Source organism: Microcaecilia unicolor, chromosome 3 (genome assembly GCF_901765095.1).
Source record: "Microcaecilia unicolor chromosome 3, aMicUni1.1, whole genome shotgun sequence".
Lineage (NCBI taxonomy): Eukaryota > Metazoa > Chordata > Amphibia > Gymnophiona > Siphonopidae > Microcaecilia > Microcaecilia unicolor.
In genome coordinates this window covers 371,377,591-371,401,412 of record NC_044033.1, presented here as the reverse complement: position 1 = coordinate 371,401,412, position 23,822 = coordinate 371,377,591, and the positions used below count along the sequence as shown (strand labels likewise).

At 45.3% G+C, this 23,822-nt stretch overlaps 1 protein-coding gene across 2 annotated transcripts in view; it reads right to left on the bottom strand.

Annotated features, from left to right (window-relative positions):
• Positions 1 to 504: 504 nt before the first annotated feature.
• The window catches only part of GNPNAT1 (glucosamine-phosphate N-acetyltransferase 1), a 76,250-nt gene continuing 52,932 nt past the window's right edge, over positions 505 to 23,822 (bottom strand). For both annotated transcript variants that reach the window (XM_030198573.1, XM_030198574.1), the window contains exons 4-6: positions 23,435 to 23,562; positions 19,487 to 19,548; positions 505 to 2,701 (exon numbers count right to left, since the gene is read on the bottom strand). In XM_030198573.1, the coding sequence (XP_030054433.1) occupies positions 2,554 to 2,701; positions 19,487 to 19,548; positions 23,435 to 23,562 (338 nt within the window). In that variant the 3' untranslated portion in view covers positions 505 to 2,553. The remainder of the gene's footprint in view (positions 2,702 to 19,486; positions 19,549 to 23,434; positions 23,563 to 23,822) is intronic.

Sequence of the window (23,822 nt, the reverse complement as noted above, 5' to 3'; positions counted from 1 at the left end):
GCTGGCACCCACCAGGACAACAGGGCCTGCTGTAGAGGGAGTATGAGAGCCCTCACTCATAGCACCACCTTAAGAGTTGCACCCATGTAGCCCAGTAGCTGCAAACAGTCCCAGACTGTGGGCTACGGAAGATCTCACAACCAGTGCGCCTCTGTGCCTGCACCTTCTCCACCTGTTCTCTGGAAGGAGGACCATCCCCTCGGCTTTTGTCAAAGCGGACTTCCAGGCACGCCAGAATCTAAGACAGAGTGAGGTAGCTTTTGGATCTAAGACCAAGACCAGCTCAGAGACTCCAAGAGAGATGATCTGCAGAGGGAGCCAGGGTGGCTAGGAATGAAAGTCCATCACATGACCAGAGATTTGGCCTCCAAGTCTGAGTGAATTGAGAGAGAATTCTAACCACCAATGTGCCTTGGCAGGTAATGAGAGAAATGTATCCATTTGAGCTGAAAGGGGGGGGGGGGGGGGGGGGGGGGTGGAAGGCACATGTAAAATGCTTGCTGAGAGAAAAGAGACTGAATGAGTCCACATTTACAAACTATAAAAATAATCCATTATTCCAGCTCAGCTGCTGGCTTTGAAGGCCACGCAGCATGTGCTGCCACATGGCAGACGCACACAGACCTGTCTGACTGCCCCGGCCTTCCTCAGCCCAGGGCTACAGCATCGCTGCTGTCCCCAGCTCTCCCTGGGTGTGCCTAGAGAGAAAGTACCATAGAATTAGCCCCTGACCAAAGGCATAAAGCTAGCCAGGCCAATTGAATATATATTTTGGAAAGCATCGGAGTTGAAGGGAGCCCAAGGGGTGGGGGAGACCAAAGCCTCATACAGTGGCACTAAGAAGTGCAACTGGGGGCTTCAGAGCCAAGCTTCAACGCTGTGCGGCCAAGGCCAGGAGCACCGTCAGCACAACCTACCACCTGCTGAAGGTACAGAAAAATACTAGATTGTTCCAGGGAGCACCTTAAGCTTAGGCTGGTGATGCCCTGGCAGAATTCGGTTTTCTCTACCTCCACCTGCTGGTAGGAAGGGTTAACACCCATTGGTTCAGAACAGTGGAGCTGACACTAAGAAAACTGCTGTTGAATAGCTTCTAGCAAAGCAGGTAGCAGTAAAGACCCCAGGCACAACAGAAATGTTAAGTATGGCAGGACCTACCGCTGGTTAATCAAAATGACTAAACTGATGTCTGCCTCCTCCCCTCTGTGAGAGATATGGACTAGTCATGAATCCTCCGATTCAGAACCTTGGAGAATTACTTAGCAAGAAATGTTTGTGTGTGTGAATAACACAGAGTAAACCATTACATTAATGCCAATCTGCACAAGGTTAAAAATGTTGACAGCTAGGCCTAAACTTGGTCTTTGCGACCATGCGACAGGTTTACAAAATAATGTTACAGCTCCAAGCGGATCTGAAAATTAAAAAGGCTACACTAACTAGCTCTACTATGTGTGGTGTTGTGAGGGTGGGATGTGAGGGGCAGGAGGAGTAGGGAGAGAATGTCAGAAGTAGCAGAGTCACAACATTATAATTTTGGATACTGTTCCTTTTCATAACTCCACCAATTGCTTTCATGTACTCAATGTTAGTATGAGGAAGCAATGCTAAACAGAGTAGGTACTTTTTCTGTTAACGAATGACATCATTCTCAAGATCCAAGGATCCAGAGCCTCACTACTTCAATTCTAGTTTTTACATTTCACATCAAACTAATCTGGCATAGCAGAGCAGCTAGTCCACTGCTTTCATATAACAGGCCTCCCCATGTGTTAATAGCAATAACAATCTCTTACAGATATTTCACAATAAACTTTCATATTCTGATAAATGTACTGTACCGATTCCCTTTGCAAAATGTTATATAATGCACTCCCCACCTGTATTAATCTAATTAGGAAGACATCACCACAGAGCCCAGGTAGGAACAAGCTACAGAATTTGATATTTGTTCAGTATGTTATGATGCAGTCAGTAACATGGAACCCTTTGCAGTGAACTGCACTTATAAACATTTGATTACGTGCATAGGAATGTTGCTCTGTTAAATGTGTCTCTCCATCTCCAACTGCTTTTTTGGACGAGTTATGTTGTCCACTGCAGAACAACTATGCAGAGAACAGCAGATTTTTCAAGGCAAAATAGGTCTTGCTCTCATGGGATGGGGTGGGGGAAGAGGAGGGCAGAAGCACTGCTCTGTTAACTGCCCTTTCATACCACCAAGAAATGAGGCAAAGTGTACAAAAATACAATGCAAGAGAAACTCCAAGATAAAAAATATATCTGGTTAAAAACCAAAAACCTCTCTCTATAATCTGATTAATTTAAGAATCAAATTTAAAGCCAATCTAGCTTTTTTCTCCTTCCCAAGTTCATGTCCTAAAGCTGTATTTAAAAGTTGCTTTTTATGAATTTAAAAAAAAATGTTTTTTTTGATCTGAAGTCTAGTGTTTACAGGTATATTAGGTTTGCAGCAAAAATTGAAGAAAGTTGCAAGAAGTTTGCAGTAAACATTCCTCCACCAATTGTCATGTAAAAGTGCTCTCCAAGTTTTCAATCGCAGAACCTCTTCTGCATGTAAGTTTCTTCTGAAGGCGAGTAACCAAACTTTTCATAGAAAGCCACGTTTTGGGGCTTGCATTCCAGTGTAATTTTATAGCAGTCCAATTTCTTACTGAGCAGTGTAAGAGCCGAAACTAATCTAGAAGAAATAAGAAAATAGTTAACACATCAGTGTGTTACCTAAGTATGTTTCATCATTGCTTAAATTCAAATATTCAGCTACAAATTAAAGGGCTCTTTACCGAGCGGCGGTAAGCCTAATGTGGGCTTACTGCTTGCTCTTTTGTGGCTGCCGGCAGTAGTCCTGCCCTGAGGGAAAAGAAAACCCCTGGAAATGGCTTGCATGGCGATAACTCGGTGGTAATCAGGCATCGCCGAACGCTGCCCGGTTACTGTGGGAGCCCTTATCACCACCTCAATTGGTGGTGGGTAAGGGCTCCCCATTGCATGGCCATGTGGTAAGAGTTCTCTTTCCACATGGCCACATGTGCCTGGGGTCTTTTTACCCGCCGTGGTAAAAAGGGCCCTGGTGTGCGTGAAAAAAGACTCTGCTGCCAGCATAGGGCCCTTTTTCCCGCAGCTTGGTAAAAGAGCTCCTTAGAGATGTGTTGACCATGGCTTTTAATAATTGCACTTTTACTTTACAATAGCTAAACATATATTAGGATGTTAGCTTTTATAGCTATGCACCATCTTGAAGCATTTAGACTGCAAATCAGTCTTTATCCCCTGAGAAGCCACTATAAGGTGGTGAAACTTGGATCCGAGTTGAAACAGTGCATGAGTTTACTGGAGTTTGTAGTCCTGCATCTATCATTATGGATCAGCCTTGTGAAAAATAAAGACATGATCGGTGTGGAGTTTGAAAATATGCAACAGCTATTCAACAGATAAGTCCTTTCATTTATGAACTGTTTACAAATTTTTGAGAAGTGGTTCAAATGAGTGATCAACAGTGTGAACTTTATGACAATAATATAATAATGCTGGGAAGGACTTATGATGTGCAATGATAGATGACAGCGACTGGCAGATATAATTTATTTTCACATATATATGTCACATATTGGTTCTGAGCATATCACATTCACATATTTTATTATTATTTTGGATAGGTTTATTTAGAGTTTATATTATCCTGATAGTTTTGTGCTTTTGTTTATCAATAGCATATGCCAAGTAGGCGGGCTCCATTTCCAGCCAGGCATTATGGCACCTGTCTTGTGTTACAGACTGCTGTTGCCACTTCAGGCATGCTCTTGCCACAAACGAGAGTCACGCTGTTGCTTGAAGGCCCAAAGAGGCCACTTCAAAGGCTTGTTTCAGTGAGCCTTCCAGCTTCCTATCCTGTAGGTCTTTTAGGGAAATGCCCCTTCCACTGGCAAGGTGTTCTTCTTAGTCACCGCAATAACAAGGGAGTCCACCCTGTGGGCTAAAACCCCGCATAAGTCATTACAATTCAGCACTAGCCTGCAATATGAACCTGACTTTTATAGACCTGACCATTTTCAGAGGCTTGGTACTGTGTGAAGGCCTCGAGGTGCATAAGGAGTCTTCCAGTCTGACAAAAGGCAAAACCAGTGCTTTTTTTTGTGCCGGTACGCAACGGTACGGCGTACCGGCACCTTTTTCTCCTCCTCCCCCTCCCATTACTTCCAGCGATTCTCCGCCTCTCTCCTGCCCTCCCATCGATGTGCAGCGATTTTTCTGTCCCTCACCTCTCTCATATCCAGCGATTCTTCGTCCCTCAGCGTCCTCCTTCACTGCCTGCCAGCCAGCGTCGGACTCAGAAGCGAACGGTGCAGGCAGCGATTGGCTGGCAGTGTCGTAGCTTCCCTCTGCAAGTCCCGCCTATGCGTAAACAGGAAGTTGTAGGCGGGACATGCAGAGGGAAGCTACGATGCTGCCAGCCAATCGCTGCCTGCACCGTTCGCTTCTGAGTCCGACGCTGGCTGGCAGGCAGTGAAGGAGGACGCTGAGGGATGAAGAATCGCTGGATATGGGAGAGGTGAGGGCAGGGGAGGGACGGAAAAATCGCTGCACGTCAATGGGATGGCAGGAAAGAGGCGGAGAATCGCTGGAAGTAATGGGAGGGGAGGGCAGGGGAGAGAGAATTGCTGGAAATCAATGGGATGGGAGGGAAGGGCAGGGGAGAGAGAATTGCTGGACATGGGAAGGGCAGGGGAGAGATAATTGCTGGACATGGGATGGGAGGGAAGGGCAGGGGAGAGAGAATTGCTGGACATGGGATGGGAGGGAAGGGCAGGGGAGAGAGAATTGCTGGACAAGGGATGGGAGGGAAGGGCAGAGGAGAGAGAATTGCTGGACATGGGAAGGGCAGGAGAGAGAGAATTGCTGGACATGGGAAGGGCAGGGGAGAGAGAATTGCTGGACATGGGATGGGAGGGAAGGGCAGGGGAGAGAGAATTGCTGGACATGGGATGGGAGGGAAGGGCAGGGGAGAGAGAATTGCTGGACATGGGATGGGAGGGAAGGGCAAGGGAGAGAGAATTGCTGGACATGGGATGGGAGGGAAGGGCAAGGGAGAGAGAATTGCTGGACATGGGAAGGGCAGGGGAGAGAGAATTGCTGGACATGGGATGGGCAGGGGAGAGAATTGCTGGACATGGGAAGGGCAGGGGAGAGAGAATTCCTGGACATGGGATGGGAGGGAAGGGCAAGAGAGAGAGAATTGCTGGACATGGGAGGGAAGGGCAAGAGAGAGAGAATTGCTGGACATGGGAGGGAAGGGCAAGAGAGAGAGAATTGCTGGACATGGGAGGGAAGGGCAGGGGAGAGAGAATTGCTGGACATGGGATGGGAGGGAAGGGCAAGGGAGAGAGAATTGCTGGACATAGGATGGGATGGGAGGGAAGGGCAAGGAAGAGAGAATTGCTGGACATGGGATGGGAGGGAAGGGCAGGGGAGAGAGAATTGCTGGACATGGGATGGGAGGGAAGGGCAGGGGAGAGAGAATTGCTGGACATTGATGGGAGGCCAGGGATGAGATAATTGCTGGACATGGAGGGGAGGGCAGGGAAGATAGAATTTCTGGACAGGGAGGGGAGGAGAGGGAAGAAAGAATTGCTGGACATGGATGAGAGGGGAGAGAGGAGAAATGCTAGAAATGGATGGAGAGGAGAGCAGGAGATAGAGGAGAATTGCTGGACATGGATGGATGGAGGAGTTGGCTAGGAGAGAGGAGAAATGCTGACTTGGATGGAGGAGAGGGGAGAGAGAATCATTGCTTTATATGGATACAGAGGAGGGAAGAGAGATGAGAAATGCTGGACATGGATGGAGGGAAAGAGAGAGAAGTGCTGGACATGAATGGAGGGGAGGAAAGAAAAAAGAAGATGCGCATGGATGGAGATGAGGGAAAGGGAAGAGAGGAGAAAAACTGCACATGGATGGAGAAAATAGGCAAAAGCTGGATCCATGTTATACCTCCTCGTCAATTCCATGGAGGAGGACCCAGCTTTTACTTATGGATGCAGGGCAACAAAAGAAGAAGAAAGGAGGAAAGTAAAGAAATAAATGGAAAGGAAGCCCTGGAAATGGAGTTAAGAGAACAGATAGAGAGCAGCAGAATCAGAGACTGGGACCAATATGGATAGAAAAACAAAGTCACCAGACAACAAAAGTAGAAAAAAATCATTTTATTTTCATTTTAGTATTTGGAATTTGTCTTATTTTGCACTGGGTATACTGGAGCTGTAACAGCTTACAGAAATTATTTATAATGAAAAAAAATCACATTATTTTTTCTCCTATACTAGTATAATATTTTCAATGATGTCTGTTTATATGCGCCATGGCTGGTATAAGGGGTGTGGCTAATGTGGGTGTGGCTATAATAGGGGCGGTGCCATGTGTGGTGACCCCGCCCACAATGAGTACCGGCACCTTTTTTTCTACAAAAAAAGCACTGGGCAAAACAAATGGACAATAACAACTTATTGTTGTTATATGGTTATCAGCATGGACGTCACTACTTGAACTCTAGGTTGTCAAGCTCCAAACCAACTGGCACTAAGAAAGGTATAAAGACCCCTTACTTGAAGATGTTAGGTTAGCTGGCACGCCATTATCTCCTCAACCTTAGTAACCGTCCTCATCTGGCTTCGAGCACTGCCACCCGATGAAGGCTCGTTAATCTGTGGCATCGCTGCCTGAGACTTCCCGGCTGGGGAATCCACCTGCTACCTGTACCCGAGTTCCTGTGTACCGGTGTTCCTGATCCTGGTCTACCATTATCGAGTGTCTGTGCTGTTTCCTGATCCAGTGTTTGTGAGTGATACCATCTGTCAGGTCTGAACTGTTACCTCCTTAGTGCCAAGAGTTTGTTAGGATATCCTAATTTGGGATTAGGCAAGTGTGCACTTTCTTAGCTAAACCTAGATCCTTTTGCCATCATTTTGGGTTAGCATGATTCACTGTCTCTAAGTACATCTATTATTTGCTGCCTATGTCACAATAAACAACTTATTTTTTTATAATAACATCCAAGTCTTGTGTCTTACTCTCAGTATAAAGCATAAGTTTGCATAATATTAGGACTATGGATTCAGATTGTATCTAGAGTGAGAGATTATTTTCTAAGGTTTAATTTTTCCAGAGTGATATAATCTTTCCTCTCACTCATTTACCAATTCCCTTTTAGGTTTGGTAGAAATGTGATTAGTCTCCACAACCATCTAAGAAGGAAACACTAAATAAATCATACAATATACTATATAAACTAAAAGACACTTTTATATTAGGCTAATATTCTTAATACTGTAGCAAGTTTTAAATTATTGAAAAACTCAAAAACACTAAGATGGAGTCAGTAGTCCACCAGTGAGAGGGGTGCTATCCAGTATTTTGCATTGAGTGCCACATGTATGATTATCTCCCAGTTGGTGAGATGTCATATGTGTGTGCCCGATGCAAAGAGCTCCTAGCTCTCAGAGAACGTGTCCGTTCTCTTGAGGCTAGAGTAGCAGACTTGGTGGAGCTGAGGGAGGAGAGAGGTACATAGAAGAGACCTACAGGGATGTTTGTAGAGAGGTCCCACCTCCAGTCTGGTAGCCCCTGTGCTACCTTGGAGGGAGGTCTCCTAGAAGGATAGCATCACCATGGTGAAGTAGGAAGTACACCTGTAGCCAGGACCTGCCCACCAGTGGATATACTATCCTCTCGCACCGAGGATATGTTTCCAAGTGCTGCCCGGGAGGGAAAGGTTAGGACAGCTGTTGTAGTTGGTGATTCGATCATTAGGCATATAGATAGCTGGGTGGCTGGTGGACGTGAGGATCGCCTGGTTACTTGCCTGCCTAATGCGAAGGTGTCGGACCTCACGCGTCACCTAGATAGGATTCTAGATAGTGCTGGGGAGGAGTCCGCTGTCTTGGTACATGTGGGTACCAATGACATAGGAAAATGTGGGAGAGAGGTTCTGAAAGCCAAATTTAGGCTCTTAGGTAGAAAACTGAAACCCAGAACCTCTAGGGTAGTATTTTCTGAAATGTTACCCATTCCATGTGCAGGGCCCAAGAGACAGGTAGAGCTCAGGAGTCTCAATGCATGGATGAGACGATGGTGCAGGGAGGAGGGTTTTAGATTTGTTAGGAACTTGGCAACATTCTGGGGAAGGGGGAGCCTATTCCAAAAGGATGGGCTCCACCTTAACCAGGGTGGGACCAGGCTGTTGGCATCGGCATTTAAAAAGGATAGAGCAGCTTTTAAACTAGAAACGGGGGGGGGGGGGGGGGGGGGGGGAGCCAACAGTCGCTCAAAAACGCATGGTTCGGGATAAGGTATCTATCAAACATATCACCAAAACAGGAAAGATAGGGTATCCTGATATCAGGTGTCCTTAAATAAAACTCAGACAAAAGATTGCAAATTAATACTGTCAAGTACTAAGCATCATGTAAATAGGAACAACAAACATACTTTGAAATGTCTATATGCGAATGCCAGGAGCCTAAGAAATAAGATGGGAGAGTTAGAATATATTGCACTAAATGAAAAATTAGATATAATAGGCATCTCTGAGACCTGGTGGAAGGAGGATAACCAGTGGGACACTGTCATACCGGGGTACAAATTATATCGTAGTGATGGATCGAATTGGTGGATGAACAGATGGATGCAGAAATGTTAAAGGAAATTAGGGACGCAAACAAACTGGGCAACATAATAATAATGGGTGATTTCAATTACCCCAATAGTGACTGGGTAAATGTAACATTGGGGCACGCTAGGGAGGTAAAATTCCTTCATGAAATCAAGGACAGTTTTATGGAGTAGCTGGTACAGGAGCCGATTAGAGAAGGAAAAATTCTAGACCTAGTCCTTACTGGAGCGCATGATCTGGTGCGGGAAGTAATGGTGCTGGGGCCTCTTGACAACAGTGATCATAATATGATCGGATTTGATATTAGCTTTGAAGTAAGTATACATAGGAAATCAAATATGTTAACATTTAATTTAAAAAAAAAGGAGACTATGATAAAATGAGAAGAACGGTGAAAAAAAAAAAAAAAAAAAAAAAACTTAGAGGAGCGGCTGCGAGGGTCAAAAAATTACATCAGGCGTGGATGCTGTTCAAAAACACCATCCTGGAAGCCCAGGCCAAATATATTCCACGTATTAAAAAAAGGAGGACAGAAGACCAAATGACAGCCGGCGTGGTTAAAAGTGAGGTGAAGGAAGCTATTAGAGCTAAAAGAAAATCCTTCAGAAAATGGAAGGAACTGACTGAAAATAATAAGAAAGAGCATAAGGAATGTCAAGTCAAATGCAAAGCGCTGATAAGTAAGGCTAAGAGGGACTTCGAAAAAAAGATGGACTAGGAGGCAAAAACACATAGTAAATTTTTTTTAGGTATATTAAAAGCAGGAAGCCGACAAAAGAATCGGTTGGACCGCTAGATGACCGAGGAGTAAAAGGGGCGATCAGGGAAGACAAAGCTGTAGCGGAGAGATTAAATGAATTCTTTGCTTCGGTCTTCACAGAGGAAGATTTGGGTGGGATACCGGTGTCAGAAATGGTATTCGAAGCTGACAAGTCGGAGAAACTTAATGAATTCTCTGTAAACCTGGAGGATGTAATGGGGCAGTCTACAAACTGAAGAGTAGCAAATCTCCTGGACTGGATGGTATTCATCCCAGAGTACTGATAGAACTGAAAAATGAGCTTGCGGAGCTATTGTTAGTAATATGTAATTTATCCTCAAAATAGAGCGTGGTACTGGAAGATTGGAGGGTGGCCAATGTAACGCTGATTTTTTAAAAAGGTTCCAGGGAGATCTGGGAAATTATAGACCAGTGAGTCTGATGTCGGTGCCGGGCAAAATGGTAGTGTTTATTAAGAACAAAATTACAGAGCATATTCAAAAGCATGGATTAATGAGACAAAGTCAACATGGATTTAGTGAAGGGAAATCTTGCCTCACCAATCTACTACATTTCTTTGAAGAGGTGAACAAACATGTGGATAAAGGTGAGCCAGTTGATACTGTGTATCTGGATTTTCAGAAGGCGTTTGACAAAGTACCTCATGAAAGACTCCAGAGGAAATTGGAGAGCCATGGGATAGGAGGTAGTGTTCTATTGTGGATTAAAAACTGGTTAAAAGATAGGAAACAGAGAGTAGGGTTAAATGGTCAGTATTCTCAATGGAGAAGGGTAGTTAGTGGGGTTCCCCAGGGCTCTGTGCTGGGGCCGCTGCTTTTTAACATATTTATAAATGATCTAGAGATGGGAGTAACTAGTGAGGTAATTAAATTTGCTGATGACACAAGGTTAGTCAAAGTCGTTAAATCACGGGAGGATTGTGAAAAATTACAAGAGGACCTTACGAGACTGGGAGACTGGGCATCTAAATGGCAGATATTTTTTAATGTGAGCAAGTGCAAAGTGATGCATGTGGGAAAGAGGAACCCGAATTATTGGTACGTCATGCAAGGTTCCAAGTTAGGAGTCACAAACCAAGAAAGGAATCTAGGTGTCGTCATTGATGATACGCTGAAACCTTCTGCTCAGTGTGCTGCTGCGGCTAAGAAAGCAAATAGAATGTTAGGTAATATTAGGAAAGGAATGGAAAACAAAAGTGAGGACGTTATAATGCCTTTTTATCGGTCTATGGTGCGACCGCACCTCGAATATTGTGTTCAATTCTGGTCGCCGCATCTCAAAAAAGATATAGCGGAACTAGAAAAGGTACAGAGAAGGTCGACAAAAATGATAAAGGGGATAGGACGTCTTCCCTATGAGGAAAGGCTAAAGCAGTTAGGGCTCTTCAGCTTGGAGAAAAGGTGGCTGAGGGGATATATGATAGAGGTCTATAAAATAATGAGTGGAGTTGAATGGGTAGATGTGAAGCATCTGTTTACGCTGTCCAAAAATACTAGGACTAGGGGGCATGTGATGAAGCTACAAAGTAGTAAATTTAAAACGAATTGGAGAAAAATTTTCTTCAATCAACTTGTAATTAAACTCTAGAATTCGTTGCCAGAAAATGTGGTAAAGGCGGTTAGCTTAGTGGAGTTTAAAAAAGGTTTGGACGGCTTCCTAAAGGAAAAAAGTCCATAGACCATTATTAAATGGACTTGGGGAAAATCCACTATTTCTGGGATGGGAAAATTAGGTTCTTACCTTGGTAATTTTCTTTCCTTTAGTCACAGCAGACGAATCCATTAAGAATGGGTTGTGTCCACCTACCAGCAGGGGGAGATAGAGAACACTGAAAACCATAGTGCTTCCTGGACAGCTAGCTCCATCTGCCTCTCAGTATTTGAAGCTTCCAAAACAGTGTTACACCGCAAAGTAGAATAACATGAAGTTTCCTCACAGCGAACGAAGACCCCAGAACAGGGGCAGTAACTCAAAGGAGGGACAAACTCAACCTCCTGTAGAAGAACAGAAATCCTAAAGACTGTTTTCCAACTTCTCCCAATGAGGGAACATGTCTGCAGGAAAAACTGAACACAAAATAGAGTCAATCAGGAAGGGATCATGGATTTATCTGCTGTGACTAAAGGAAAGAAAATTACCAAGGTAAGAACCTAATTTTCCCTTCCTTGTCATCAGCAGCAGATGAATCCATTACGAATGGGATGTATCAAAGCAATCCCTAGATAGGGCGGGAACAAGCCACACCACGCGCAAGCACTTTGTGCTCCAAAAAGCGCGTCCCTCCTGGCAGCCACATCCAGCCTGTAATGACGGGCAAAAGAGAGCTTAGAAGCCCAAGTAGCTGCACTACATATCTCTTGAAGAGAGAGTGCTCCCGTTTCAGCCCAAGAGGAGGAAATCGCTCTTGTGGAATGTGCCTTAAAGGCGTCAGGCGGAGGCCGGCCAGATAGCAGATATGCCGAAAAAATGGCTTCCTTAAGCCAATGGGCTATAGTGGCTTTAGACGCTGGAGACCCTCTGCGAGGACCTGAAAACAAGACAAAAAGGTGATCTGAGGTCCTGAAAACATTAGTCATACAGAGGTACTGCAACAGAGTCCTGCGCACATCCAAAAGGTGCAACTGCCCAAAGGACTCTGGAAACTCCTCCCTAGAAAAGGAGGGCAGATAAATAGGCTGGTTTAGGTGAAACGCTGAAACTACCTTAGGCAGGAAGGAAGGCACTGTACGTACCGTTACTCCGGACTCTGAGAATTGTAGAAATGGAGCTCTGACACCCGTCTCGCCGATATGATGGCCACAAAGAAGACTGCCTTTAAAGTCATATCCTTCTCCAAAGCCCACCGCAGCGGCTCGAAGGGCGAACCCTGCAGAGCCTTCAATACCAGCCCCAGGTTCCAAGTCGGACAAGGTGCCCGCACGGGAGGACGGAGCCGAAGCACCCCTCTAAGAAACTGTGCAATATCTGGATGCGCAGCTAAGGAGAGGCCAGCGACCTTCCCTCGAAAGCATGCCAATGCTGCCACTTGCACCCGCAGGGAATTATAGGCCAAGCCTTTTTGTATACCATCCTGCAAAAAGTCAATAATCGGCGAGACAGAAGCCCACATGGGTGTGATCGCCTTTGGAACACACGAAGCCTCAAACTGGCACCAAATCCGGGCATACACAACGGAAGTGGACCGCTTGCGGGCCTGCAAGAGAGTGGAGATGACCTTGTTAGAATAGCCCTTGTCTCTCAATTGTGCCCTCTCAATAGCCATGCCGTTAAGACCAAAGCGGCAGGGATCCTCCATGGTTACCGGGCCCTGCGTCAACAGGTTTGGTACCAGAGACAAAGGAAGAGGAGCCTCCACCAGCATCCGCCGGAGGTCCGCATACCAGGGCCGCCTGGGCCAATCCGGGGCAATGAGAATCACCACTCCCTGGTGCAGCCGAATTCGCAGGAGTACTCGCCCTATCAAGGGCCAAGGCGGGAACACATATAGGAGGCCCAGAGGCCAAGGTTGAGCCAAGGCATCCAACCCCGCGGAGCAAGGATCTCTCCGTCTGCTGTAAAAGCACAGGACTTTGGCATTTGTGCTTGACACCATCAGATCCGCTAAGGGTGTTCCCCATTTGGCACAGAGTTGAAGGAACACTTCGTCTGCCAACTCCCACTCCGCTGGTTCGATGTGGTGTTTGCTTAGATAAACGGCTTGAACGTTGCTCTGACCTGCAATATGAGCTGCTGACAGAAACTGTAGATGCAGCTCGGCCCAGTGGCAAATCTGAGCAGCCTGCGCGGCCAGTGCTCTGCACTGCATTCCGCCTTGACGATTTATGTAGGCCACTGCTGTCATATTGTCCGACAGGTCGATTGAAAGGCCAACAACGCCTGGAAAATTGCTTTTAACTCCAAGCGATTGATGGACCACTTCGATTCTTCGAGTGTCCACAGACCCTGGGCATGCCTCTCCTGGCAATGAGCTCCCCAGCCCTTCAGGCTGGCATCTGTTACCACCAAGCACCAGTCGCGGAGTGCTAACGGCATTCCTCGCCGCAGCTTGTTGTCTGAGAGCCACCACTCCATGCTGAGTTGGGCCGCAGGGAGCCAACTGAGTCTGCACTGATAATCCTGGGAAATGGGAGACCAGCCTTATAGCAGGGAACACTGCAGCGGTCTCATGTGCGCTCTCGCCCAAGGCACCACTTCTAGGGTGGCTGTCATCTACCCCAAGAGCTGGACAATGTCCCAAGCTCGCGGGCGAGGCATCCTCAGGAGCAGACGGACCTGGGTCTGAAGCTTGCACCTGCTTTGCTCGGGTAAAAACACCAACCCCGAGGCCGTGTCAAACTGAACCCCCAAATACTCTAGAGATTGAAAGGGGGTCAGGTGACTTTTGGGTATACTGACGACCCACTCCAGAGATTGCAGTACTGAGGCCACTCTGGCTTTTACATGATGACTCTCTTCTGCAGAGTCCGCTCTGATGAGCCAGTCGTCGAGGTACGGGTGAACCCGGATACCCTCTCGCCTGAGAAAGGCAGCTACTACCACCTTTACCTTGGAAAAGGTTCGGGGAGCTGTGACGAGGCCAAAAGGCAAGGCCCGAAACTGGAAATGTTTTCCTAACACCGCAAACCGGAGGAACCGTTGGTGCGGGGGCCATATAGGAATGTGCAAGTAAGCTTCTTTCAGGTCCAGAGATGTGAGGAACTCTCCTGGCTGAACCGCCGCAGTGACTCGCTGACTTTCTTTAAGTCGAGAATGGGCCGATAAGACCAGCCTTTTCACGGCACCACAAAATAAATGGAGTAATGACCACAGCTGTGTTCGGCGGGAGTCACAGGGATCACCGCTCCAAGGTGCAACAAGACTTGTAAGGTCTCCTCTACTGCCGCCCGTTTGACGGCAGTGCCGCATTGGGACTCCAAAAATACGTCTCTCTCCGGAGCATCTAATTCCAATCTGTAGCTGTCTCTGATCAGGTCCAAAACCCACTGATCTGAGGTAATCTTGACCCACTCCTCGAGAAAGAGGGAACGATGTCCTCCGACTGCAGGAATTGAGGAGTGGGCCGGCGCACCATCATTGAGAGGGTCGCCCATGAACTCCAGGCCTTGAACCGGCCGCTGCGGAGCGTTTGTCTGAGCGAAAGGAGTTCCTCTGCTGAAAACGGGCACGCGAAGTCTGGAAGAGGAGGGAACCGCCTGACCCTTGGAAGAAGGTAGCCCCTGGGGTTTAGCATCCCCCAGGCCCTTGACAATTTTCTCCAACTCCTCACCAAATAGGAGAAGGCCCTGGAAGGGCAACTTCACCAACCTTTGCTTAGAGGCCATGTCAGCCGCCCAATGCCGTAGCCATAGAAGGCGGTGAGCGGCCACCGCCACAGACATCTGTTTAGCCGAGGCACGGACCAGATCATAAAGAGCGTCAGCCAAAAAAGACAAGGCCGACTCCATATTACGGGAAATTGTTTAGTGCAGAAGGGGGGGGGGGGGGGGGGGTTAGGGAGGAGGGTTGGGCCCAGTATCTGGACAAGATTCCCCTGCAGCAGTTGGATGATGTTGAGAAAGCTAGAATTGGGGAGCCTATCAGATTGCAGGAGGTACAGGGTGTGATCAAGGGATTGCCGAATGGGAAGGCTCCAGATTTAGATGGATATACAGGGAAATTTTATAAATGTTATGTAGATGAAATTAGTGATTTATTAATGAGGGTGGGAAATGGAGTCTTAGTGGGGGGGGGGGGGGGAGGGTTTCCCAAATCTATGTCTGAGGCGGGGGTGGTGGTTATCCCTAAGCCAGGGAAAGACCCAGGGAAGTGCAGATCATATAGGCCAATTTCGTTATTGAATGTGGATGTGAAGATAGTGGCAAAGGTACTGGCTAATAGGCTGGCTAGAGTGTTGCCCAAGCTGGTGAATGCAGATCAGGCGGGTTTTATACCTGGGAGGCGGGTAGGGGATAATATTAGGCGCACTTTGAATTTGATGTGGGAAGCACAGAGGGGTGGTAGGGAGATGCTTTTGTTGGCCACTGATGCGGAAAAGGCTTTTAAATAGGGTTAGTTGGGGATTTTTGTGGGCAGTGTTGGAGCGGATGGGTTTGGGGGGAAATTTTTGTAAGTGGCTGACAGCCTTATATGAGAATCCAAGGGCTTGTCTTCGAATAAACGGGGGATATACGAAATTCATTTCTGTGGAGACAGGGACCAGACAGGGCTGCCCGCTTTCTCCTCTCCTGTTTGCAATGTATATGGAGCCCTTGGCAGAGGTTGTGCGCCAACATCCAGACTTGAGAGGAGTTAGGGTTGGGGGTAGGGAACATAGAATAGCATTATTTGCTGATGATGTGTTAATGTACGTGGTTGATCCAGAACAAACACTGCCCAAGATACTGGAGATTTTGGATGAGTTTGAGGATTGTGCAGGGTTTAAGGTAAATATGGATAAAAGTGAGATATTGGACGTATCGTTATCTCCAGGGGTGGCATCTAGGCTGGGTGGGAGATTTCCCTTTAAATGGGCTAAAGGCAAATTCCGTTATTTGGGGATTCAAATTCTGGGTGATCTTAATAGGGTGAGCAGTATCAATTATGGTAAGATAGCGGGTCAAATCAGATCAGAGTTGTCTAGTTGGAAAGGGTTATGGTTGTCTTGGTGGGGGCGTATGGCAGTGATCAAGATGAATATTTTGCCACGATTGCTTATTTTTGTTTCAGGCCTTGCCGGTGGAGCTTCCTCAAGGAATGGGAAACACCCTAGATTGGGAAGCAGGGTGCTGTGGGGGGCGCCTGAGCGGGGAGGAAGGGCGGTTCCTAACACTGAATGGTACTATCATGCAGCGCAGGTGCAGATGATTATGGATTGGGAGGGAGAGAATAAAAAACCTGGAAGTCAAATAGAAAGGTCTTACACCCCTGGTAGAGAACTTAACTCTTATTTGTGGACTACGGAGGGAGTGGGAAGGTTATTTGAAGGGTTGTGTAACCCATATGTGAAGCATTTGATAGGAGTGTGGAAGGAGGTTAAGAAGAGGTGGGGTCAGGAGGGAGAGGTTTCTACACTAGTGCCCCTGAGGTGGGAGCCGAAATTTGGGGCGGGCAGGGCTAACGCTAGTTTTGGACGCTGGGAGAGGAAGGGATTGATAAGTTTTCGTAATGTTTTGCAGGGGGGACAATTGTTGAGTTTTGAGACATTGTGTTCTATATACGATTTGACAGAAGGTGACAGGTTTGCTTATATCCAGGTTCAGCATTTTGTGGGGACTATGGGATGGAGGGGGACAAATCCTCAAGAGAGGGAATGTTTAGAAAATTTGTGGATAATTTTGAGACAGGTCCCTAGATCTATATCTGTTCTTTATAGATTCTTTCAGGGCAGTGGATCCAAGGCAGTTTGGTTTTCAAGGGGCATGGGAAGTGGACTTGGGATGTAAATTTACTGACCAGGAATGGGAAGTTATTTGTGGTGAAGTATATAAAGCATCAGTGTGTGTCCTGATACAAGGGAATGCTTATAAAGCTCTCACTAGATGGTATTATACGCCTGAAAGATTACATAAAATGTATCCAGATACATCAGATAGATGTTGGAGGTGTGGGGTACATAAGGGTTCCTTTCTTCACATTTGGTGGACATGCACTAGGGTGGTGGATTTTTGACACGGGGTGGTGAAAGGATTGGTTAAATTGACGAATATTTCATTGGTGTGTGGACCAAGGGAATGCCTTTTGGGTTTGAATAATGAGAGGGAATCCTGGGAAGTTAGTAAATGGCTTCGATGGGGTTTTGCGGCGGCCAAATGTCTTGGAAATCTCCAAATTCCCCTACGTTGGAGGAGTGGAAGGACAAATTGGGGCAATTAATGCATATGGAATATCTGACGGCGTATAGAAGGGTGGGATCTTTGAGATGCAGAGCGGGGTGGGCACGTTTAAGGGCAAGGATAAAGAAATTTTTTACCTCTGGGGGCTAGGGGAAACTGGAATGTTTGGTATTAGGTGATATGGATGTTAGCAATAATGTGGAGGGGTTGATGGGGGGAGCACAGGTTTTGGGTATTGGTCTTGTTATTAATATTGGGTTATATGGGCCTGTTATGGACTGTTGTAAGCGATGACTCCACTGAGGGCCACTGAGGACAATTTGTGTGCTAATGGACTAATTGTTATTTGGTCCACTATTTTATTATTTTCAATAAAAATTCAAAGTAGGGAGCATTGGAGTCACTAGAAGAATGGTGATAAAATCCAGTGTTTCTTAAATGGATAAGTCCTGCAATATTAACTGAGCCAGAATTGCTCTTATTCTTCAGTGTTTTCTGCAGTGGAGAGAGATTTGGTAGTGATTCCTGTATTTTAACATAGCTATGGACTATATCTGACTGGGAAGGAAGCAGGGCTGTGCTGTGCATGTAGTCAGGAAGGAACTGTAAATAGACAGGTTGTGAAATAGTGACAAGGGGGAATAAAAACTCTCTCCCCTGTTATGGACTGTTGTAAGCGATGACTCCGTTGAGGGCCGCTGAGGATAACCTGTGTGTTAATGGGCTAATTGTCAATTTGGTCCACTGTATTATTTTAAATAAACATTTAAAGTAAAAAAAAAAAAAAAAAAAAGAAGCTACACCTAGCCCCCGGTGGCTGACGCCGGCCTACCAACAGAGCTGCCCCAGCAGAAATCCTAACTGCTCGCCAAGATGACATGGCAGCCCACATCATCCGGCACAGTCCCACTACCGAGTAGGGATTGACAACGAGGCAGGCCCGAACCAGGTGCCCACATGACTACCAGGTATCATGCGCAAAATGAGCAGGCCAAAATCCTTGAGAATAGAAAGTGTGAAGTCCTAGAGTGCCCAGCACCAGCAGAGAGAAATGTATAATGGCTCCACAGAAAACAGAGGGAGACCTGACCGAACAAGAGGCATCCTAAGGAGTCTGCCACAAGAACTAAGGTGGCCGACAAAGGACAGCGCGTCAAAACGTCTCTGCGCAGGAAGCCAGCAACTGGCACTACCTGAATTGGTCCAGAAACTCTGTAGGAAGCAAGCACAAAGACTGTACTTACAGCAAGTAAGCTCTTCAGTGACTCAGGGCATCACTCTGTCTCTGTGCACTGGACAGTCTGTCCTTCAGCACAGTCCCCTACTCCACACAAAGCCACTGCAGCCGAAGTATGTTACTTCATTCTGTTTTGTTTTGTGTGTGAAGGGAGCAAAGGAAGTAGCAGGAGCTGGGGAGGGGGGGGGGGAGCACCACCAGGTGTACCCCTAGAATAGGCTGACATCTTGCATAGATGCCCTCAGGCTCAACTGAACTAGGAAATCCAGAACAGGAGCAAAACAGAAAATGAACCCAGGAGCTTGCGAGAGACCATCCATCTGCCTGCTGGAGATAGAGAATACTGGCTGGTCAAGAAGCACATCATCCTATGTGACAGAGCTCAGTTTAATGCTATCTCCACCTGCTGGTAGACAGTTACAACCCACAAGTCTCAATTCATTTGCTGTTGACAAGAAGGAAGCTACTAGCAGTAAATTTAAAGCGAACTACAGAAAGTATTTCTTCACTCAATGTGTAATTAAATGTTGGAATTCATTGCCAGAGAAGAATATGGTAAAAGCAATTAAATTAGCATGGTTTAAAAAAGGTTTGGATAATTTCCTAAAAGAAAAGTCCATAAGCCATTATTGAGATGGATTTGGGAAAATCAGTTTAAGTTTAAGGATAGGCAGTATAAAATCTCTTTTACTGTTTTGGGATCTTGCAAGGCACTTTTGAACTGGATTGCTCACTGTTGGATAAAGGATCGACCTTCAGTCTGTCCCAGTATGGCAACGCTTATGTTCTTATATCTAAGCTTTATTCATCAAGGATTTTCATATGGTATCCATTTGTTTATGGTCAGAACAACTGGAACAAAAATAAGACATTCTATCAAAGCAGGTAAACTCTGCCACTTGGTGAGAGAAAAATCAGCACAACTAAATCACAGAGCCTTCAAAACAGAATTTTACCAAAAAGATACTTACAGTTTTCCAAGTTGCTTTCCTCTACACTCATCACTAACCACCACCTCTTCTATTCTTCCTCTCTGTGGGAACATTATCAAGAGAAGTACTTAGTTTACGAGTAAATGGGAAATCTTCTGACCCTATTCCCATTCAACAAGGCTGCAGACAAAGTTGTTCTTATCTCTACTTCTATTTGTGCTCACCTTAGATCCACCCTTAGAGAAATTATATCCAACCCAAATATCAAGGGAGTGTGGATAGGTAAACAAGAATTTAAAATATCTGCGTTTGCAGAAGACCTCCTGGTCCATCTTACTCACCCCCGTAACTCCTTACCGGCATTATTAGAAAGCTTTGAGGAAATTTGGTGACTTCCCTGGTTTAAACTGAATATGAATAAATCTGTTGCACTACCCACTAATAAAAGTTTACGGTGCAATTGGGGTGGGGGGGTTTGCATTGAATGACAGGTAGTTTTAGAAATCTGGGGATTTAACTGCCATCTGATCCTAAACACTTATACTCCTATCATCACCCGCTTTCTTCAATCCACAAGACAGCAACTGGCCATTTGGTGTACACTGCCATTCTGAGTGGGAGAAATGGATTGTATCATAAGACACTTCTTCACCCCCTCCCCCCCACCAAGATGGCTATACATCTTAAAATATTTTCCTCTTTAGATATTATGTAAGGAATTACATACATTGGAACAGAGAAGTCGCCAAATTCTGCTATGGAGGTAGGAAGCCTAAGCTGAAGATAGAGAAACATTCCTGGAATGGGTATCAGGAGGGCTTGAGCCTTCCGAATATGAAATTATACAATTGGGCCCGTCATTTACAGCATGTTAAGAGATTGGATTTTGGATCTGGAGAATACACATTTAGAATGAGACTTTCTTGCTACCCCTAATTTTTTAACTATTACAGGCCCCCCTAGATTGCCTCCCATCCAACATTAAAGTCAGTGTCCTTTTGAGACCTCCGAGGGAGGCCTGGCATACACTAATGACCACATGGGGGATTAAACCTTTTTCTACCGACATTACCCATAGTAGGGAATTTGGATTTCTCCTCAGGCATCACGAGTGAGACCTTTAGGAGATGAGCTAGAAGGGGGATTAGACTAACACATGATCTGCGGGAGGATGGGATATTGGCACCCTCTGACATCTTAACACTACTATTACTACTAATTTCTACAGCGCTACTAGATGTACGCAGCGCTGGATACTTGAACATGAAGAGACAGTCCCTGCTCGACAGAGCTTACAATCTAATTAGGACAAACAGGACAAATAAGAGATAAGGGAATATTAAAGTGAGGATGATAAAATAAGGGTTCTGAACAATACAAAATTCTGACGTTCAGCAGACAGACATATATCTCATTATGTGCACATATTACAGAGACTGGCATGGAAGGTAGATTCCATGAATTTTTCAAAAGTGCCTCAAAGGATGTCTGTTTCTATGTCTTTCCCCCTAAACCCACCTCCCCTCTTCCCCCTTTCTCTATCTCTGTTAATGGTTCTCACATCCTCCCTGTCTCCTCGGCTCGTAAGCTTGGAGCCATCTTTGATTCCTCTCTCTCCTTCTCTGCCCATATTCAACAGATTGCCAAAACCTGTTGCTTCTTTATCTACAATATTAGCAAAATTCGCCCCTTCCTTTCTGAATACGCTGCCAGAACTCTTATCTACACCCTTGTCGCCTCTCACAATTTACTTCTCACTGGTCTTCCGCTCAGCCATCTCTCTCCTCTCCAATCTGTCCAAAATTCTGCAGCATGACTTGTTTTCCGCCAGAATCGTTATACCCACACTAGCCCGCTCCTCAAGTCACTTCACTGGCTCCCTGTCCGCTTCCGCATTCAGTTTAAACTTCTCGTACTGACCTTTAAATGCATCCACTCTGCAGCCCCCCATTACCTCTCCACTTTCATCTCTCCCTACATTCCTCCCCGTGAACTCCGCTCACTGGACAAATCTCTCGTCGTCGTCCTCCTTCTCCTCCACTGCTAACTCCAGGCTTCGCTCCTTTTCTCTCGCGGCACCTTATGCCTGGAATAGACTTTCTGGACCTATACATCTAGCTCCATCTCTACCTGTTTTCAAATCTATGCTGCAAACCCACCTTTTCACTGCTGCTTTTGGCTCCTAGCCACAATTGCCCTCCCCTTGTCCCTTCCTCCCTTCTCACCCATTACTTCCTTCACCTGTAACTGTCTTGTCTGTATTATTTAGATTGTAAGCTCTTTTGAGCAGGGTCTGTCTCTTTGCATCAGGTGTTCAGCGCTGCGTGCATCTGGTAGCCCTATACAAATGCTAATAATAATAATATTGCGTAAGGCGATATGCCAACTCTCCCCATCAAATCACATACTGACATCACACACAAGTGGAACGAAGAGTTGGGGCTTAAGCTAGAATCAGTAGATTAGTATGGCACTGTGAGCCATTTCCATGGTAGTATATAGTGCGGCTCTGCGGGAATGTCATTTTTGCCCACTTATAGAAAAAAAATAAAATAAAAAAAGTGATCCACCAATATATGTTCAAAAAAACAAAGATAGTACAAAAACAGATATCTATGCAAAAAAAAGGAAGCAAAAAGCCTCAAAGAGCTCCAGTTTATAGAGCTAATTTAGATCCTAAAAGGATCTCCTCTTCATCACTGGCTAGAAAAACCTTCCTTTCTATTTAAATATATTCAGTCCTCAAGACAATATCAAAAAAATATAGAAGTTGATAGTTTGTACAGAACTTCCATCAAACAGTCTTTCTTAATACTGTACTTCCATGATGGGACCTGCTGCAGAAAACTCGAGCTAACCTTTAGCAAAAGACCCCCTAAATTAGCTTTATAAACTGTTTCAGTTTGGAGCTCTTCAAGGCTTTTTTTCCTTCCTTTTTTTTTTGCATCGATATCTGTTTTTGTGCTGTCTCTGTTTTTTGAACATATATCGGTGGATCACTTTTTTATTTTTTTTTTCTACGAGAAGTTGTGTTTCCACACCCGTTTAATGTTATAGAGGATTTTTGCACACTTATCGGACTTGAAAAAAGGGTTGGACGGCTTCCTAGAGGAAAAAGCCATAGAATGTTATTGAATGGACGAGGGAATAATACAGTATTTCTAGGATGGGCGGGACAAATTGCTTGTTCTTTTGGCCGCTGTCAGTGACAGGGTGCTGGGCTCGATGGACCCTTGGTCTGTCCTAGCATGGCGATGCTTATGTACTTATCCTTATGTACTTATTACAGAATACTTTTCACAAGTGCAAGCATGTAATGCAGGATGTGTCTCTTCTTCGATTTGTTACAAATGTGGTGCAGTGGCAGGCACAATCTCCCATGCATTATGGTCCTGCCCTCACATTAAAAATTTTTGGAGATCTATTATGTGATATCTAAGCAGTGTCATAAAAAATCCTATTACGGCTACTCTTTTGGAGATAATATTTGGGAAGATTGATCGATGTGTGTCCCTGGGAAGGGAGGGCAATTACTAATACTTAAGGCCTAAGTAGTGGGGAAAAAATACACATTGCAACACTGGACACAACTCACCAACATAGAATAGCGAGGGGCTTTTCATAACAATGTTCTTTGAGGTTCAAGGTGCTAGCCTCACATTAAATGGGCAGAAAAATTCTTGATGATATGGGAGGGATATATACAAACTTTATCCCCTAGAATGTGTGGTACGGTATGCAAACCTGGGCTTTCTGTAGTTGTTATTTTAAGTGTCTGCTTATCCATCTTCAGGTGGGGGGGTGGGTTGGAAAGATAGTAAGACAAACTTAAAAACATGGTTTGTTGAATTATACAATGTATCTTGCTTGACATGCAATGTTTTGGCTTGCTGTGTGTGATAAAATCTTGTTCCAATAAGAGATTTAAACCTTAAAGCAGTACACTGACTGACTTCTTATGACTACAGATGATACTGCAAAAATTACCTTTGAACATGCATGGATAAATTTATGTTCTATAATGAGTGTTGCTGTGGCAACGATCCGTCCCAAATATGTATCTTCTACCACAGTAATATAGTAATCACCGGTTTTCTTCATATGGTCAAATTTTTCTGTGGAAAAATTAAGACAAATAAAATGAGGTAAGCATGTCCAAATGTAATAAGCCTCCTCATCCCTTAAACTCTTATTAACAATGATCAGAAAATGCATATACAACTGCAGTAAAGGGGAGAAGTCACCATAATTTTTAACATTTATCCCCCCCATCTAATATTCATAACCAGTTTCTAGAATGTAAGAGGTCTGTACTCTTATGGACCTCCTACCTATACTGCTAAATGTCCAACCCCTCCCCCCTTATACGTTCCTG